Here is a 19,828-nt window from a genome sequence, read left to right as displayed (position 1 = left end):
TACATATGGTTTGATTTGAAATCATTTGCAGCTACATCTTTGGTTTCCTTGAAACCTAAAAAATCAATCATAAATGACCTGCCAATGAAACCAACCTGCCTATTTTTCTGAAGAGGGAGCTTCTATTATTCTTTCTTAGATAACCAACTCCACCTTGCTATAAACCTTAAATTATTTTACAAGTTGTTGCTTCAAAAATGTGCTGTATGGAAAGTTAAAACTTTTAAAAAGCCAGAACTATATATTGCTTGGTGAGAGCTGTATATGAATTATAGGAAGAGAAACAAGAATTAACAAAGTCCCCAAGAGTTCAGAAGAAAAGGGGAATGTTTTAACCTTGATACCTTCTAAGAAGTAGAGGAAAGCTCTCTGATCATATGGAAATGCCAAAACCATTAAATATCTTTCTGCTTAACTATTCACATTCCACACAGTGGAAATTTTCTCCTGTAACTCAGAAATCAGGCTTTAAAAAATGATCTACACAGAAATAAATGTATGATAATACCTATAAAAAAAGATTGCAGTGGGTAATCCTGATATGGCCAATATGCAAGTTTGCAATCTGTTACTGGTATAGATGAAGGCAGCAAAAAAATATTTGCATGTGAAAGGATGCTGACAGGCATCTGGCTTTGCATGATCATGCTTGTCAAGGTCCCAGTGAATTGGGGGTTTTTATAGAAAGAGGTATCCCCTAATTGTTATGCAAGGGACTACAACTTAATTGCCTACTGTGCATAGACAGCTGGTTAATGTGTTCATACTTTCAAAAGCCAGTCTATCTGTCCAGGGGCTTCAACAATATAAATAAAGGCCAGAGGTTTACATGGGGATGGAAACAGAGGTGGCCACATCTGTATATGTAAATAAAAATAAAGCAAAGGGGAGGCACGAGAGGTGGTATCCTATCATACATAGGGGGAACTGGTCAAAGATCAATTCAGCTACAAACCATGTAATAGTAATACATAATGAATTTTACACTTAAAAACCATTTTTCACTCTCAAGGCTGTTCTGTTCTGACAAAAGGCAATATTCACCATATATTACTGCTACATGTTTATACATGAATGGACTGTTCAAGAGCTGTTCAAAGAAAAGGTCCTTATATTCAGTAAATGCTGAAAGAAAAGTCTGAGCACTCTGCCACAAGCTCATCCAATCCCCCAACAGCACCTAAAGTTTAGCAAATCCAAAATCAAAGATAATGTGGGTAAATGCAAGGTAAATGGGCAAGGCAGTACATCCTTTGGGCCAGAGACTAAGCAGCATCTATCACACAGCTCCTATTGAAGCTCTGAAATATATAGCTTTGTATGCTTATTGCATTTGAAGTCCTAAACGATCACTGTAGAATTGTGCTTTCTGTGTTAAGCTGAATTACCTGATAGTATAATGGAGATAGAAAAGATGTGTACACATATACATTAGCAGATTTTAGACAAATGATTATGGCAAACCTAAAAGCTAATGATGGAATTAAACACTACAGTTATAGTCAAAGAATGCAGCATCCCAAGACAATTACTTAACTCAAACATGTTTTTAAAGTACATTCAAAGCATCAGTAGAGTCAATATGCACGTTGCCTTCCCTTGTTGCTCTTAATTCTTGTACTTTCTCATTTTTTCCTTCTCTTGCCCATTACCTTCTTTAAAAAGTCTTCTAATGCTAGTGGCTGTGTTTTTCGATCCAAACAAAGCTGCTTCCGAACATTCATTCCCAATTATAATTGCACCCTTTATTGAACACTAATTACAAGGGGCATATCTTAAGTCTACTACCGCATCCCTGTTAACATTTTGTTCTAAGAAATAACACTGGACCTAGAGCACATCAATGCTCTCAACTCGCAACAGGCACACAAGTCAATGGCACAGATGCTGGTGGAAAATGGAAGCGCAGGAACCCCAGCACACAGGTGAACTAGTGACAACTTGCACTCCAAGTAGTGGTGCTATTCCATATGCATGCTTTTGTAATTGATGTATTGGCATTCACACATACATTGTTTTTGTTGCAATTCTCTATTGTTTGTGTCCCATTCAGGCAGATTGGGTTTCGGGCGTCTGTAGTCAAGGGCAAGAACTGGAACACCCATCACGGTGCCTCCTAATCCAAGTCTATGGATATACAGCGACATTCTTTAACTCGCGTGATCCTCTTTTTCTTCCTCGGGGGCTGAAGCTCCGGGCAGTTCAGTGTGACAGACATGGTGGTGAGTTTCTTAGGTTTGCAAAAGGAACAGGACTGGAAGGAGCCCTCCTCTCTATGGATATGCCTGGGGATGTAGAAGGAATTGCACTGCCCGTAACAGAACTTGTTGATAATGGTGTGGCTGTGGCAGCCTTCCTCGTGGATGGTTTGCTTCAGGGAATGCGTCTTGCACCAGTCCCGCTTCAGGTACTGTCGCTCAGTGACGTGCAGCGCCTCTTGGCTCGATTCCAGCACCTCTTCAGCAGATGGAGGCTTGATTCTGTCCTTGCCACGGATCCTGGCGCCCGGCTGCTGTGGTGGCGACGGCGGCTGCTGCGGCTGTTCCGAATCATTGGGCTTATCCTTGTCAGGCGGGGGGATGGCGCCCTGGGCTCCACGGTTCCTCTTGCTCCCCTCTGCAGTGGGTAGCAGAAGTCCACACAGAAGGAGGACACCAACTGTAGAAACTGTGCGACTCATCCTGGGGAGAAAGGATATATCTATTTCACATGGCATCAACTAAAAAGTTGCACAAAGTGCATCACATCACCCCTTATCCCAAAGCTAGTGGAAATACCAACCTTCCTCTCAGGAGTGGGAGAAAAAGGACATGGAGTAAAGCAAATCTCTCCTCTTTCAAATCTAGCAACTTGAGAGATTCCAACCTGTATGGAATTTCCCTCAGGTAAAATCTGGAAATGCAAGGGCCAATTTTATCACAGGAGACTGCCAACAGAAAAACCTGGCTCCTAGTTGCCACTGTCTGAACATGTTGTCTATATGATATAAGCCACAGCATCAGCTAACTTGACCTAAACTGGAAAATGGGTTTGTATTTGGACAGAGACTGTCCTTCCAGCATGAAGATACCTGACCATGCAAGGCTTTCAAGGTTAAAAGCATGCAGGAAAATAGAGAAACTGGCACACAACAGGTTAAATATGTGCCCATATTCCAACACCAGTTAGGACACTTAACAGCTGCATCCTGCATGTGTAGAAGGCATTGCAATAAGTTGCAGGACTGTCAGGGAATACTACGTGAAATGCATCCATTTATGAGTCTGAGTTTTCCATATGTAATTAGAAGCTTTGTCAAAGGGATGGTCAAAGCAATTCATTGATAGTTATGTTCTCATAAGAGATTTGGATTTTCAAAGTACATGGGCAGTTCTGAAGACTTAGCTGGAACAGGTTTTTACCAGCTGCCCATCATATAATTCTATTAGTTGTGTGCTCTTATGATTATATTGAAAATCACTTTATCAACCTGTGACTTCATAATCACTGATCAAATCTGATTCTTTGATTTGTTTATGTTATATTGTATGTTGTATCAGTTTGTAAACTTATCATTTATTTTTTTGAGTTGTACCCATGGGGTTGGACAAAGGGATGGTAGGCTCAGGAAACCAATTTTCTCCCTCCCCTCCTCCCACCTGTAGTCCCTAAAAAGTCCCTGCTGAGGCTCAGGAGAGATTTACTGAACACTGCGGACTGTGACTTATAGGGTGGTAGTGGAAGGAGGGCAAAGGGCCTAAAACTAGGCAAAAGAATCGCATACTGCTCACACAAAGTTCCATGCTTCCGGCAATTCTTTCCTCCCACAGTAGCCCCCCAGGACATCCCATAATGCTCAGGTCACCCTCAAGATTCTGAAGTGAGGGTGTGCACACTCAGGAGACTGAAGAGGGAGGAAAACAACAGTTGTGGCAGCTGCCTTTCGCTCATGCAACATGGATTACAACTGTGTCATCATTTTTGAACTAGTTCAGTTATATTACTTTTGTACATTTGCAATAGGACTCGTTTTACAGTCAGAAAACAAGAGCCCACCTCTCTGTCGCTGAGAGACGAAAAGGCCTCTCCTGATCAGTTGCAGATGGAAAAGGCAACAGCTCTGACCCGCTTTTCTGGAAGCAAGGCATTTTCCAGAACCAAGAATTTTCCTCCCCTACTCTTTAACTCTAGGGCTGGATAACAGATTTATTTTTATTTAAATACTTATATTATGTTTAAGTTTGCTGTGATCATTTTGCAGCAACACTCAATGAGGGAGACCTCATAACTACTATGTAGATTCTAAGCCAATGTACTTGGAGGTTGAAGAAATAGAAGCTGAACATGTTGGCAGTATAAAAGACTTGAGTGTTCCAACTTAGTGTCATTTCAAACATACAAATGATGACTAACAATTCCATTACACACTTCCACACACGCACACTGAACCTGCTCAAGAAACATAGCCATGTTCTTGCCTGAAAGTTCTAGCTTGCAATACTAGAGTAAATAAATATAATCGGAAACAGTAAGTATATTCCTATTTCAGGAACATTCACAGAGCAAAGCGCACATTTTAGGGGGGAGAGCCTGCATACCTTCGTCCCATTTCCAGAAGAAAGTTTTTGGTGTAGGCTTTCAAAGGGCTCAGTACTGACCTAGACCAACCTCTCTTCTGTTAAGTTCAATAGCTGAAACCTGAGCACTTTTGAGTAAAGGCTCTATTTTAAATCCATCATTAGACCACAGCTCTAAAGGAAATCACAATGAAAGCGAGATGGTCTATGAGGAGTAAGAACACCAATATTGCTATTAGCAACAATTACCTAAAAGCCTTCAGGACAAAGCTCATATTTTGGGTTGGCGTAGCAGACAGCATTGGCAGTCAAGGACTCTTCTTTTAAATTAAAGGTTTGGTGGTGTGTTTATATATTATTATATATTGAAAATTCTATCCTGTGTTGTCTGCTTTTGAACTACTTCTGTGTAACCAATGAATACAAAAGATTAAAGGTGAAAGTGATCACTTCACTAATAAATCAACTCAATGGCTTGTGTTCGTCATAGTGCTAAGGCTAAGGTACCTCCCACTCGTCCCCCACACCCACCCCAATATTTTCTATGGGTTATCCCCAATCCTTCAGAGCCATTTTGGATACATCATATTCAATCCAGCCATTATTGTCAGAAAACGTCCCCACCTAAGCTGTAAAAACTTCTCAGTTCCAAGCAGATGATTGAAGAACTGCAAAATGCAGTGGGTTAGGCAACTGAATGGTGATGCAAGGCAAGGACATCACCTTCCTTAGGTGCCACAAATTGAAGTGATTTGAAAGAGTACTGACTCCACACCACTTGCTACTTTAGATATCATGTTTGTGGCCTGCCCCCATCTTACTCACTTTTTTAAAAACTAAAGAGCTTTATACTGCAATGCTATGTACACTTTCCAGGAAGCAAGTCCCACTGAAAGCAATGGGACTTACTTGAAAGTAGATGTGAGCAGATATACATATGACTACACTGTTAAACCTCTTGCAGGACAAGATGGAGTTTAGTTGCTCCTTTCTGCATCGTCCTGAAGCTTTGCAATTTCTTTTTAGAGATGAAAAGGCCAGAACTGCATTCCAAGTGTCTGTTCCCTTGCAAGTAGGGACTGCCATTTTTCTGAGGTCTAAAAATATATGTTTCACAGTTTAAGAATGAGTTTTTTGGGGGGGAGGGAGAGACAGAGAACAGACTGTGATCTGAAACACACAGGTTCCAGATTCAGATCTAACAGAAGTGTGTGGCTGTCTGAGGGACAGTGGTTTGTGAATTGCAAACAGAGATTCTAATGTTATCAAAAGATCAGGTTTCTAAATCAGTCTAAAGGAAGACTTTATTGAAGATTACAAGTGCTCCCGGGCCTGCAGGGAGATTTCTTACAGCATGGACTTTTTCAGTTTTTAAGGTTGCCTTCACCAAATGCTTAAAAGCCCTGTTATCAGAGAATTAGAGTGAGTCAGGGCACTTCCAGCGAGATTCAAGCAAGTTGCGCAATTTAAGCTGATATACAATTTTTGCACAGCAAACCTGCTTTGCACCCCAAATCAGATAAGGAAGAACGAGGGGATCCCGCTAAGTGTGGGATAACATCTGATGCAACATCCTCTAACTTCCCTGCAAACAAATCAAGGAGGAATGCTCAGTTCACCCTCAGACTAGAAACCAGAGGTGGGGAACCTGTTGAGATTACAACTCCAATCATGACCACTGACCAAGTTATTTCCCTTATCGGAAGTACAGGAGCATGAGCCAAGGCATACACCACAAAGTATTTGAAGATAGATCTTTCATAGGGAACGGCTGAGGCATTTCTTATGGGAAGCTTAAAATAAGTTTAACCAACAACGGGGGGGAATGCGTTTTGGCTTCATCTCCCACATTAACATCTACATGTTTCAGCGTGTCAATGACAAGAGCTCAAACGGGGCTACTCTTCGGCCCTGGGGTGTTGCTCCAGGCTTAAACTGAACTCCTCCCTCTTGACAACCCAGAGCCAGTGGGAGCTGATGGGAGTTGTAGTCCCACGCAGCTGGAGCACCCCAGGTTGGCGAAGGCTGCTGTATTGAACGGAGAACCACGCCTCGCCCCCTCGGAGATGCCCGCGGCGTTTCCCTCTGGTCTTGCCGCCCAGAAGGCCGCCGCGCGGGAGGCGCAGCAGAGGGTGGCCGGCGGCGCGCTGGGTGGCGCCTCTTTTTCTCCCCGCCAAGCGCCCTCAGCTCAGCCTCGCCCAAGACAGGCCGTTTCCAGGGTTGCCCCGCGGGGCCCAACGACCGGAGGCGCAAGAGGCCGCCGCCTCCGCCAGCGTTTTGTTTGGTTTTGAGTAAGACACCCGCCTCCCCTCGGCGGCTCCGCCCTTGGCAGGGAAAAAGCCGCCCGCGGGAAGGGAGAACCGACGGCTTTCCGTCGCCACCGGAGCAAACGCCGCGGTCCGCGCCCGTTTGCCGTCGGGGCGGCGCAAATCCAACCCCAAGTGAGCAAAGGACGAGCTCTCCGCCCTGCCGCCGCCGGCACCTGGAATAGCCCCACTGGCCCTAGTGAGCAGGGGCGCAAGCCCCGTTGAAGTCAGTGGGAGTTACTTGCGAGTAGGCTTGCATGTTAAGGGCGCCTCCGCGCAGCAGGGCCCGTTTGAGACGCCGGCCCAGCCCGTTTTGTCAGCCAGCGCCCGCCCCCTTGCAAGGGGCCAATCCTTTTAAAAGGAGTTTTCCGCGGCCCTCTTCGCCCATCCCGGCCGCCGCGCGGCTGTGAGCAATTTTCGGCCCTTTCGATTAAATTATCCCATTAGGCAGTGGCACCACAGGGCGCCCAAGAAAGCCTAGAGGAGAGCCGGTTGCGAATAGGGTGTTACGGTCGCTTTGGAAGCGCACAGGCTTACTGGGGAACGAGAGGGACTTGGGTCACATCCTGAGCACCCTGTAAAGAGTGGGCCTTGTTTTTCCGTGGGAGTGTCCTTGGCAAACCGACGAGCTTTTAAGGAGGTTTCCTCGAGCAACCCGGGCTTGGAAAACACCAAGTGCTAAGTTTGTTACTGCAGGGTTGAGGGATCCCCATTTTTAGCTGGCATCCCAACGAATGGAGTCAATACTAGAATTTCAGGTGCACAGAGAGAGAACTTGTTCGGTCTGCAGCCCCATGTTTACTAACTGGAACGTAAAGCCCATTTAAGTTAATGGCCCTTACTTCCAAGTAAATATGCACAGAGCTGCGCTATAAATCACGTGTGAAAATGATATTGGTTCTACCAGTAGTTCCATTTGTGGCAACAGCCAGCCAAGCCCCCCCCCCCCCCCCAAAGCACAGCCATGAGAAATGTGCGGTGGGAATTAGGCGATTCCAGCGGCTCCCCTCCCTCCGGTCAGGCGCTACACAGATACGGGGAAAGGCAAGAGCTTCGGTATTTCGTAGAATATATTCGACAGGCTTTCCTGGATTAATTCCAGGGAAGCAATTTATCCACGATGCCCAGGCATAAATCTCACTTAAGTTATCCTACCCCATCAGAGTCGGTATTCTTCCCAGAATACACTGACCTGCAGTTTCTAAGGCTCTCATCCCTTACGCCACGAGTAACCCTACTGCTTCCAGGGGGCTACAACCCAGCGCCTCCTGCCTGCCTGGAGCAGAGCGGCAGTCGCCATCCTTCACACGGCGTAAAGCAACCCCAGGTCTCCCAATGAAGCCCCGAAATCCTTTCCGCTGCCGCCTCACCTGCGCGTGGGCGGAGAGCGAGTCCTGCTCCGCGGCTCCTTTCCGGCGTGGGGCGCTTCAGTGCGCGGGGTGACGGCTCGGGCTGCTGCTGCTGCTCTGGTTCCAGTCCCTCGAGCCCATCGGAAGGAGAGGCAAGGAAAGCTCGGGCCCCGCTTCCGAATTGCAGGCGCACCGCGCTGTCTCCCATTTAAATGCCTGCCAGCTGAGAGCAGCGCTCCTGATCATTGGCCAGCGGCCGCCTCCCAATACGCCCCCTAAACGCTTCCAGCAACTCCCGCCAGGGAGGAGAACTCTCCTTTCTCCAAGAAAGCGACGCCCGGCTCCTCCCTGAGCCTCCAGGTCAGACCGGCGCTGGCGGGCTAGGGACCCGCTGGCTGCTACCCGCATCCCCACGTGCCCGAAGGACGCGCGACCGGCGGGGGCGGAACCCATCGGCAAAGACAGTGGGCGATAGTCTCCCCCTCTTCTGCGGGGTTCCTCCTCTCGACACTGATGCCTCTGCTGGAGTTTGGCTCGAGGTCTTTAAGAGGCTTTTGCTCGCTTTCAAAATCTTGTGTACGCTACCCAGGCTTGCTTTAGATACTTCGAAAATAAGAGCTCTTAGCAAAAGACCGTCTAAAATCATTGCCGCACAGCAGGGCGGAGCAGGACCATCAATCCACAGGCTTTGTGATACAGGAAAGATTGAGAGATCTTGGCTTCATGCAGTCCTCCCACACACACTTTGGATTAAGTTCCAATAATCACAGTGGTCCTTGTATGCGAGTAAATGTGCACAGAAGGATCACAAGCCAGAGACCTGAAAGTTCCCCACCCCATTCCTCCTCCTCCTCTTCTTCATAATCCCAGGTTTTTAGGATTTCAGCCATGCAAATCAGTCCCAAGCATTTATGCTCAGAAATTAATCCTCGATTTACATCAGGCTAGTGTCACTGATGACTGCTGTTAAAAAGGTAAAGGACCCCTGACAGTTAAGTCCAGTCGCGAACGACTCTGGGGTTGCGGCTCTCATCTTGCTTTACTGGCTGAGGGAGCTGACGTTTGTCCCCAGACAGTTTTTCCTGGTCATGTGGCCAGCATGAGTAAGCGGCTTCTGGCAAAACTAGAGCAGTGCATGAAAACGCCGTTTACCTTCCCGCCAGAACGGTACCCAAGGCTCAGTGGTTTACACCACAACGCCACCTGTGTCCCTGATGACTGCTATTGGGAGACTCTAAAAGCCAGCCCACAAGAAAGTAGACTATTAGATTAAATTAAGCTGATACTGTTATCAGCAAGAGTTCTTCACACCTGCATCCAGAAATATATGTCTGGGGCAGATACTCTCTTCTTAGAGTTGTTTAGGTCTGCCAGTTAATGTTGGCAAAAGGAGACAAGAATGTTCTTCTGGAAGTTTTACTGCTAAAGTTCAATAAGGGATCGTGTTCTCTTATCACAGAAAATGTGCAATTGCCGCTGGTACATACCATCACTCTGGCAGAAACTTTTGTCTATAACCTGGCTCTCAAGTTATCATTGATGGTGGTATAAGACAAGCAATCACTGGTTGAGGTGATAATTGCTTAGATATGCTACTCACTTTTAAAAAGTCATGGTGACTTGAGTATAGCTTGATATTTTATCATCAGGTATATTAACAGTCAGTTCTTCCTCTGGGCACCTGCCTTTATATAGCCAAGAGAAGAGGAAGGTATTCACAATCCGAAGGTTGGCACACACACAAACAAATAGGGATGGAGAAGCCTTGAAAGGTAGGTGAGGGAGAAGCCACAAACAGCTCAGTTTAGGCAGACTGAACATGGTCACTGGGCATGGCATGGTAACTGAGTGTTGGGAAGGAGGAGAATGAAATGGATGTATTAAAAGTGACCTCGGGCACAGATATATTATTGCTGTGTAACCAAAACAAGGCTACTGAAAAACAAGGGGCAGGTATCAGCAGGCTCAGGGGGGGAAACAAGCATTGCAGAAGTAAGGGTTTTTTGGGGGGGGGGCACTCCAAAATAGCCCAGTGCTGACTATGTTCAGTGCTGAAAGAATGCTATGTAGTGTCTGTTGGGACCACTCTGCAGCGTTGTGTAGCCAGTCCTACTTTTTATATGCTAATGTTATGTATTATTGTATGTAGGTAAGGTAAAGGGACCCCTGACCATTAGGTACAGTCGTGACCAACTCTGGGGTTGCGGCGCTCGTCTCGCTTTATTGGCCAAGGGAACCGGCGTACAGCTTCCAGGTCATGTGGCCAGCATGACTAAATCGCTTCTGGTGAACCAGAGCAGCGATTGGAAATGCTGTTTACCTTCCCGCTGGAGCGGTACCTATTTATCTTGCACTTTGCCGTGCTTTCGAACTGCTAGGTTGGCAGGAGCAGGGACCGAACAACGGGAGCTCACCATTTTGTTAAATCACTGTAATTATTATTATTATTGCTTTTATCTTTATTTTTACAAATCATAGAATTGTAGGGTTGGAGGGGACCACGAGGGTTAGGTACTCCAACTCCCTGCAGTGTAAGAATATTTTGCCAAACATGGGTCTTGAGTTTTCAACCCAGAGTTTGAGTCTCCTGCTGTACCAACTGAGCTACTCATTCTATTCCTCTGAGGAACTCAAGGTAGCATACTGTACATGCTTCTCCCTCTTCCCACTTTATCCTCACAACAACCTTGTGAGGTAGGTTCGGCTGAGAGACTGTGATTGGTCCAGGCTCACCCAGTGAGTGTCATGAGCAAGTGGGAATTTGAGTCCTACTCTTTTAAGTCCTAGTCCGATGCTCTAGCTATTACACCCATCATTCACTAGGGGGCCTTGGAAATCACTTTTCCTCTCTGTTTTGTTACATTTTCTTCAGTCCCTTCTACAGGAACTATTCTTTTAGTCAGGTTAACTCTAGCATGATGCGTTATGGAGGGCAGAGGCCCCCTCCCACCCCCTAACCCAATCAAAAGAGTGGAAGGGAGTTGAGTGAAAGAAACACATTTGTATGTCTTTGGTGTTTCCAGAAGGAAGTTTATTGTGGAACTGGTGCTTCTCGCGCATGAAAGTTTTTTGCATTTTTCTATGATGTCAGCATCATTATCATCTAAATACTAGCCCATGGTTTTTCTTTATTTAATTTGAATTTACCTATTGTGTGGAAAACCCAATAAGTATGAATAACCTGTTATGCATCTTCAGTCACTGTTGATGTGGACCCTCATTAAACGATGATGAGGATTTTGGTGGGCTGTTTATCCTTTGTGTGGTGATGTTTGCGTGGTTGCCGGCAGTTGCCATACTACTACTATTTGCTCCTCATGTGAGCACAGTTGGTTTCCAGTACAGTATGCCGCTTTCCACCCATCACCACCTGCGGAAGGCTGTTCTCTCAAGATTTCTGTAATCTGTGTGACTGATTAATATCTAAATGAGAGATACTGGGACTCAGCTGTGTTTGGAAGTCATTCTTATATCCTCTGATGTAAAAGCCATTATGTTTGCTGCGCAGCTGACGTTCAGTGGTGGAGATATCATGACACTTTATACATGTTTGGAAGTGCAAAACTCAGATTAAAGAAGAGAAGAGAGGAGATTTTAAAACATTCAGCCACACCAACTTGAACGTTACGAACCACTTCTGTATTTACCAGCCCCAGTCAGCATAATTTTGAAATGGTTCTGTTCATGTCAAACTAACCATAGATATACGTGATTGTGATGGTTCCCAGAGTGGCTTGTGTTGATGTGGTTACAGAGGCATCCTGTTTGAGGCAGGAATGGCAGGTCCATCCTGCTGTTCGATGTGTCCAGTTTTAATAATGGCTTACTACAAAGTACCTCATACACGGGTTTGTGGTGCAGTGGCTGGCACCATGGTGATTCAAAAGAAGAGACGAAGAAGAAGAAGAAGAGTTTGGATTTGATATCCCACTTTATCACTACCCTAAGGAGTCTCAAAGTGGCTAACAATCTCCTTTTCCCTTCCTCCCCTACAACAAACACTCTGTGAGGTGAGTGGGGCCGAGAGACTTCAGAGAAGTGTGACCAGCCCAAGATCACCCAGCAGCTGCATGTGGAGGAGCGGGGAAGCGAACCCGGTTCACCAGATTACGAGTCCACCGCTCTTAACCACTACACCACACTGGCTCCCCTTCTGCATCAGACCAGTGGCCCATCTAGTCCAGCCTCCTGTTCTCAAAGGGGCCACCCAGATGCCTGTGGGAAACCAGCAAGACCCGAGTCCAAGAACACTTCCCCTCCTGCAGTTTACATCAACTGGTATTCAGAAGCATAGTTGCCTCCAAGTGAGGAGGGGGAGCATAACCTCCATCATAGCTAGTAGCCATTGATAGCCTTGTCCTCCATGAATTTGTCTAATCCCCTTTTAAAGCCATCCATGTTGGTCACCATCATTATCTCCTTCGGTAGTGAGTTCTGTATTTGACTATATAAGTGCTTTATTTTATCTGTCCTGAATTTTTCAACATTCATCTTCGTTGGATGTCCATGTGCTCTAGAGGGAGAAAAACTTCTCTCTCAGCACTTTCCTCACGCCATGCATAAATTCATGAACTTCTTTCATGTCACTGCTTACTTGCCTTTTCTCTAAAATAAAAGCCCCAGATGACGCAATCTTTCTTCATAAGGGAATTGCTCCATAATCTTGATCCTCTTGCTCTTTTCTGATTCCAGAGAACTTAAGTACATGGGCTATAGATAAGCTATTCCTAATTCTGTATGTGCCATATTGTCAAAAATAAGTGCCTCTAAATTACCATACTTTTCCATGTATAAGACTAGGGTGTTTTTTTTTTTACTAAAAAATAATGTTAAGAAAGGGGGGTAGACTTATACACGGGGGCAACCCCCCCTTTTTCTTAATTTTGAGTCCCTCAAAATAGGGGGTGTCTTATACACGGGAGCATATTATACACGGAAAAATACGGTAGATTCCATGATCTTGATTTGGCATCAGCTCAGTCCAAGAACTCTTCTCAGGTCGTATTTCATTTTGCATACATACACTGTAAAGCTGAAGCAAGAGGTTGGATGGATCACAACGTTCAGTCCAGCACTGAAATAGGAGGTTCAGAGTCAGACATGGCTCAGATGCCAGCAGTGGTGTAGTGCGGTGGGGGGCACAGGGGCAGTTGCCTTGGGCACAAAATTGTTAGGGGCACAAAATTTCAACACCTGGCTCAATACAGCTGTGCACTTCTGTCAGTGGGCTCTGTTGAAAACGGCTTCTCCTTGTTAACCAAGAAGTGACCTCTCTAGATAACAGAATGGCTCTTCTTTTCTTATCACTGTGGCTGCAATCTCCTGGGTGATGCGGACACTATTAGGCAGTTGAATGCACATGCGTCCTCTGTTTCCCTCCCTCCACATGGTCCTGGGTGCTGGCAACCCACACTATGCTACTGGGTGCAGGAATTATTATGTATGAATGATTTCAAAAGATGGTTCTCAGTGTGTAAGCCAGTCTCACATGTGGAACTCTTTAATAAGGATGACAAAAAAGCTGATGAGTCATTTGCACATAAATTCCAGTACAGTAGGGTTGTATGCAGTGCATTTTGGTGCTGAGCATTCAAATATGTAGATCCCGATTCAGTGATCGCCATTAACTTCACTGAGGTTTTAGCAAGTAGTTTGGCTCTCAATTTCCTCTTTGCTGAACCACAATATATGAAGCAAAAACCTTTTAAAATATGACAGAAGGACCAGTTCTGAGCCTTTCAGGTCCAGGTGAAGATAAAAGTAATGAAAAACATTACTCATCTTACAAGCTGTTACTACCATTCTGCCTAAGACCACATTATCAGCTGCCAATGTAATCATGGATGATAAGGATTTGGATTATAAATTAAGTGCCTGTAAAGTTAAAGCAAAACTATGAATTGCAAAAATAAACACATCTCTACCTTTCAGTTGTATTATTACCAAACTTCTCTCATGTCTTTAAGAAACTGCCAAGAGCTTTTCCATTTCTGGGAAATGGTACCACAAGCCTGTGGCCAAATCTTTTGTCTTTCTATTTCCAACTGTTCTGTTTTCCTTCATATGTTTTTCTCTCAAAAAAAGCAACAACCCCTGTTCTGCCCTACTTTCGCTTAGGGCAATAGTACGTTTACTTCTTGATCTCTGCCTCTAATATCTTGAAATGTGATTAGCATTCACCAGTTCTTGTATTTTATTCCCTGACCACATCCACATCAAGAATGGTTCATCCCTTTTTGTAAATTTGAGCTGCATGAAGCCAAGAAAGGGGGGGGGTAATATTTTATTTTCCACAAACAGTTGAAGTTGCCTGTTAGCTTTTTTTAAAAAAAATATCCAGTTGATGTAATTGACTGAAACATTAAAGGATTGTGAATAACACACACACACACACACATACACACACACACACAGATATATATATAAACGATGTGTCCGAATGTGGAAATTCGCCACACGGTAAGTGGGGCTTTGTGAACAGTTTAGCAACCCAAACATTAGAATGTGCAATAAATCATGCTTCAAATCTTTTGTGTTTTTAAATAAATTTGGACAAGTCATAAAGTATAAACTGTGTGTTGCCAAAGCGTAAATGCTCCTAATGCTCAAAAACCACTTCCAGTCATAGGAAGAGGTCAGTTGTTCCGGGCGTGGGCGAGAGGAATGGAGAGAGTCAGGAAGACTGGGAGAGCACAGCTGACATGGAAATATGCTTTGAGTGCCCCACGCCTGTCCCAGGCATGCCCTCAAGATGCCTCTGGGTTGTCTGCTGGGACACAGAGTGGGCCAGAGAGTGAGAACCATACTCTCAGGGCACAAAAAGGAAGAGAGGCACAAGGTGGCTGAAAGATGCTCAGTTCACTCGAGCTGGCCCCTATTCTTTGCTCTCTGCCATCTGTTTAGCAAGCCATTTGGATGCTTAATAAGAATTGCAGCCAATCGCTATCCCAGCACTGCATCAGCTCTTTCTTTCTCTCCATGACAGGGACAAGTGACAAAATTAAACAGCAAGTGAGCAGATCCCTCGCCTTTCAGTGTGTGACTATGATGATTTGGTCAATATCGTTTCAGAATATGTATACTAGCAAAAGTGTGCCTCGTTTTCAGTAATCTATTCTTGTTAAATTTCTATATGGCCCTTCATCCGAGGATCACTGGGTGATTTACAATAACAGGGGTCAGCAACCTTTTTCAGCCGTGGGCCGGTCCACTATCCCTCAGACCTTGTGGGGGGCCGGACTATATTGGGGGGGGGGATGAACGAATTCCTATGTCCCACAAATAACCCAGAGCTGTGTTTTAAATAAAAGGACACATTCTACTCATGTAAAAACACGCTGATTCCCGGACCGTCCGTGGGCCGGATTAAGAAGGCGATTGGGCTGATCCGACCCCCAGGCCTTAGGTTGCCTACCCCTGTACAATAATCTAGACATACTCTCAGTTTGACATTCAATTCTGGCCAGAATAGTGGTGATCTGTGGTACTTGTTGTAGCTCTAATCCTTTGTTATGGGCAGACCATGAGCTCCTTGGCTTGGGGACAATGCCCTGTTGCCCTGACTGGTGGCCTTATTGAAGACCTGGACAACTTCTGGAATGAGGAAATGGCTGCTTACCCAGTCACAGGGTGGGCGGCTGCTGCATCCCATCATGCCAAAATCCCTTCCCTTGGGAGCAACACATGGGCTAGGTGATCAGCCATTAGGGAATTCCCAGGCCAGCTTCTGGAGACTGGCAGACTTTCTTGCCATCTGTTTATTTGAATTCTGGCCAATCCATCTGGGCCAGGTGGGCTGGGCTTGGGACCTGATAAAGACTGGCTGCACTGATCCCCAGGATCCCCAGTTGGCTGAAGAACAATGATCTGTTTCACATTATTCCTCCTGGAGACCTGAATCAGATCCTTGGTTTTCCTGTGAGTTGGAGGTGATATGGCAGTATAGCCTATGATACAAGTGGTTGTTTCTTAAGTGCTTGAGCAGCTAAACACATGTCATGTGCTCCTACGCCTGCATTTGGGGTTGCCAATGGGCAGTAGCTGAAAGATAGCACCTGCTTTGCATGAAAGACCCAGGTTCAGTCTTCGGCATCTCCAGATGGGGCTTGGAATCTTGTTTGCCTGAAACCCAGTAGAGTCACTGCCAGCCAATGTAGAGACAGTAGTGAGCTAAATGGACCAATGATTGGACTCTGTATAAGGCAGTTTGGTATTGCTGCTCATCCTTGCTGTTGCTGCCTGTTTACCTGTCCTATGCAAGAAAGTGAGAAGAGCAAGGAGAAGTGGGAGCAATAACCTCCACATACCCTGTTCTCTCTTGCTGGAAAGTGATGTACGTCCAGTGGAAAAGATAAAGCAAATGGGCAGCGGCAACAGCAAGGAGAAATTGGTGTGCCCCAACATCTTGCCCAAGCCCCTCTAGGCCCAAACCAGCGCTGGAGGGGTGGGAGACGGGGGGCGAGAGTAACTACATTTTAATGTGAGTGAATACAGTTATGCACACTTCGGCTTTGTTTTAGTAGAAATTGGAGTCTTTAAATAGGGGGGTTTGGAGAAGAGTTGTGAAGGAAGAGACAGAGGTGGCACCATGATGTCCAGGGAGGGGTTTCAGGCACTGAGGCATCAAAAGAGAATGAGTGGACTAAGTTAAGACAGCAGGAGACCTTCACATTGCTAGGACTGTACAATGGAGGCATAGAATTACTGGATTGTGTTCAACTAAGTCATATGTGGGACGCGGGTGGCGCTGTGGTTTAAACCACAGAGCCGAGGGCTTGCTGATCGGAAAGTCGGCGGTTCGAATCCCTGCGACGGGCTGAGCTCCCGTTGCTCGGTCCCTGCTCCTGCCAACCTAGCAGTTCGAAAGCACATCAAAGTGCAAGTAGATAAATAGGTACTGCTCCAGTGGGAAGGTAAACGGCGTTTCCGTGCGCTGCTCTGATTCGCCAGAAGCAGCTTAGTCATGCTGGCCACATGAACCAGAAAAACTGCGGACAAACGTCGGCTCCCTCAGCCAGTAAAGCGAGATGAGCACCACAACCTCAGAGTTGTTCACTACTGAACTTAACAGTCGGGTCTTTTACCTTTTTTAAAAAAGTCGTATGTCGATGAAACCCATGAAAAGCAGTTGACTTGACTAACAATTCGATTTATTTCAGTGACTGTATTCTGAGAACTTAGTTGGGTACAACCTGTAATAATTACTAATGGGCTTACATACCTAATTTTAGCAGAGTTAAAAGTGGGTATGAAGAGAAAGCTGCATGCTGACTTTGTTGTTGTTCAGTCATTTAGTCGTGTCCGACTCTTCGTGACCCCATGGACCAGAGCATGCCACGCACTCCTGCCTTCCACTGCCTCCCGCAATTTGGTCAGACTCATGTTTGTAGCTTCGAGAACACTGTCCAACCATCTCATCCTCTGTTGTCCCCTTTTCCTTGTGCCCTCCATCTTTCCCAACATCAGGGTATTTTCCAGGGAATCATCTCTTCTCATGAGGTGGCCAAAGTATTGGAGCCTCAGCTTCCTGATCTGTCCTTCCAGTGAGCACTCGGGGCTAATTTTCTTAAGGATGGATGCGTTTGATCTTCTTGCAGTTCATATGTTGACTTTAATTTACTGTATTTTCTCAGTCACGTCTCCTAAGCTCAGTTTCCTTACTCAGGTCTCCTAGGCGAAGATATTTTAAGTGCCCTTATGTACAATGTCACTGGAAGCACAGTGGATTTTAAAAAGAGATGACAAGGTCTGCAATAGCATCTGCGTAACATTTATTAATCCATGCGAACTGGGGTAGGAACCTGTGACGAAGACAGAAGGGCAGTACGACAAGAACTTGGAGGTACAAAGTTATTTTCCTTCTTCATACTTTCAGCTTAATCCAACAAATTAATTGTATGGGGGAATGTTGTGCCACCAACACTCTTATTTTCCATGTTTCTGCAGAAAGCAATTATTCTCATTTTCGGTGGAAAAATGATTTTAGTCACCCCATCCTTTCAAGATTGGAACCTTTCACCCTGTTCCTTCCCTTGTGCCCTGAAACCTTAAAAAAACCCCAAACCCACCACCCTAGATAGTGTTAGCTGTACGTGATCTTCAAAGTTCTGTCGGCTGTAATTGCAAAGGTTTCTGCCATGGCATTTACTATCATTTAAGATTTGCAATGCTCCCATGTGTTCAACACATGGCTACCAGATAGTTCTAATGTGGGGAACCACATAGCCACTGGGGGGGAGTTGCTGTCATAAATAAAGCAAGCAAAAACCGTTACTACAGGCGCCCTTCTCATGGTGAATTAGGAAGAAGGCACAGGAGGAATTCAAGCTGATCCTTCAACTTGTGTCAGAATGCTCCAGCACAAAAGAATAAATATGCCATGTATGTTGCTGGAGAACTGAGTGCTTAATGTTCCCCCATAAGAATACAGCCAAACAGAAAATATGAGAAAATATTAAAAGTGCTGCATTTCCAGCTGGAAAAATGGAAATAGTGCTTACTGGGACTGAGACTGCCTTGGTCGCACTGGTTGATGATCTCTGGCGGGCTAGGGACAAAGGTGAGAGTTGTTTCCTAGTTCTGCTGGATCTCTCAGCGGCGTTTGATACCATCGACCATAACATCCTTCTGGACCGTCTTGAGAGGCTGGGAGCTGGGGGCACTGTCCTACAGTGGTTCCGCTCCTTCCTCCTGGGCCGTGTTCAGAAAGTGGTGGTGGGGGATGAGTGTTCAGACCCCTGGGCTCTCACTTGTGGGGTGCCTCAGGGTTCTGTCCTCTCCCCCATGCTTTTCAACATCTACATGCAGCCACTGGGAGAGATCATCAGGAGGTTTGGGCTGGGTGTTCATCAGTATGCAGATGATACCCAGCTCTACCTCTCTTTTAAATCAGAACCAGTGAGGGCAGTGAAGGTCCTGTGTGAGTGTCTGGAGGCGGTTGGAGGATGGATGGCGGCTAACAGATTGAGGTTGAATCCTGACAAGACAGAAGTACTGTTTCTGGGGGACAGGAGGCGGGCAGGTGTGGAGGATTCCCTGGTCCTGAATGGGGTAACTGTGCCCCTGAAGGACCAGGTGCGCAGCCTGGGAGTCATTTTGGACTCACAGCTGTCCATGGAGGCACAGGTCAAATCTGTGTCCAGGGCAGCTGTTTACCAGCTCCATCTGGTACGTAGGCTGAGACCCTATCTGCCTGCGGACTGTCTTGCCAGAGTGGTGCATGCTCTGGTTATCTGCTGCTTGGACTACTGCAATGCACTCTACGTGGGGCTACCTTTGAAGGTGACTCGGAAACTACAACTAATCCAGAATGCGGCAGCTAGACTGGTGACTGGGAGCAGCCGCCGAGACCATATAACACCGGTCTTGAAAGACCTACATTGGCTCCCAGTATGTTTCCGAGCACAATTCAAAGTGTTGGTGCTGACCTTTAAAGCCCTAAACGGCCTCGGTCCAGTATACCTGAAGGAGCGTCTCCACCATCATTCTGCCCGGACGCTGAGGTCCAGCGCCGAGGGCCTTCTGGCGGTTCCCTCATTGCGAGAAGCAAAGCTACAGGGAACCAGGCAGAGGGCCTTCTCTGTAGTGGCGCCCACCCTGTGGAATGCCCTTCCAGCAG

General features: G+C 46.0%; 1 protein-coding gene across 8 annotated transcripts; it reads right to left on the bottom strand.

Moving 5' to 3' along the window:
* Positions 1 to 1,640: 1,640 nt before the first annotated feature.
* Positions 1,641 to 8,612, bottom strand: GREM1 (gremlin 1, DAN family BMP antagonist). 8 transcript variants are annotated; one of them, XM_081887596.1, is made up of 2 exons: positions 8,233 to 8,612; positions 1,641 to 2,681 (listed from the first exon to the last, which is right to left on the bottom strand). In XM_081887596.1, exon 2 carries the CDS (start codon positions 2,678 to 2,680, stop codon positions 2,117 to 2,119), a length of 564 nt encoding a protein of 187 aa, XP_081743722.1. In that variant the 5' UTR covers position 2,681; positions 8,233 to 8,612; the 3' UTR covers positions 1,641 to 2,116. The 8 variants fall into 8 exon arrangements, with proteins under 8 accessions (XP_081743722.1, XP_081743721.1, XP_081743726.1 ...); XM_081887595.1 differs by lacking the exon at positions 8,233 to 8,612 and adding an exon at positions 6,418 to 6,831; XM_081887600.1 differs by lacking the exon at positions 8,233 to 8,612 and adding an exon at positions 6,240 to 6,364.
* Between the last annotated feature and the right edge of the window lie 11,216 nt (positions 8,613 to 19,828).

The sequence above is a fragment of the Podarcis melisellensis genome, assembly GCF_964234715.1.
Source record: "Podarcis melisellensis genome assembly, chromosome: 1".
Taxonomy (NCBI): domain Eukaryota; kingdom Metazoa; phylum Chordata; class Lepidosauria; order Squamata; family Lacertidae; genus Podarcis; species Podarcis melisellensis.
This window is presented reverse-complemented; position numbering and strand designations above follow the sequence as displayed.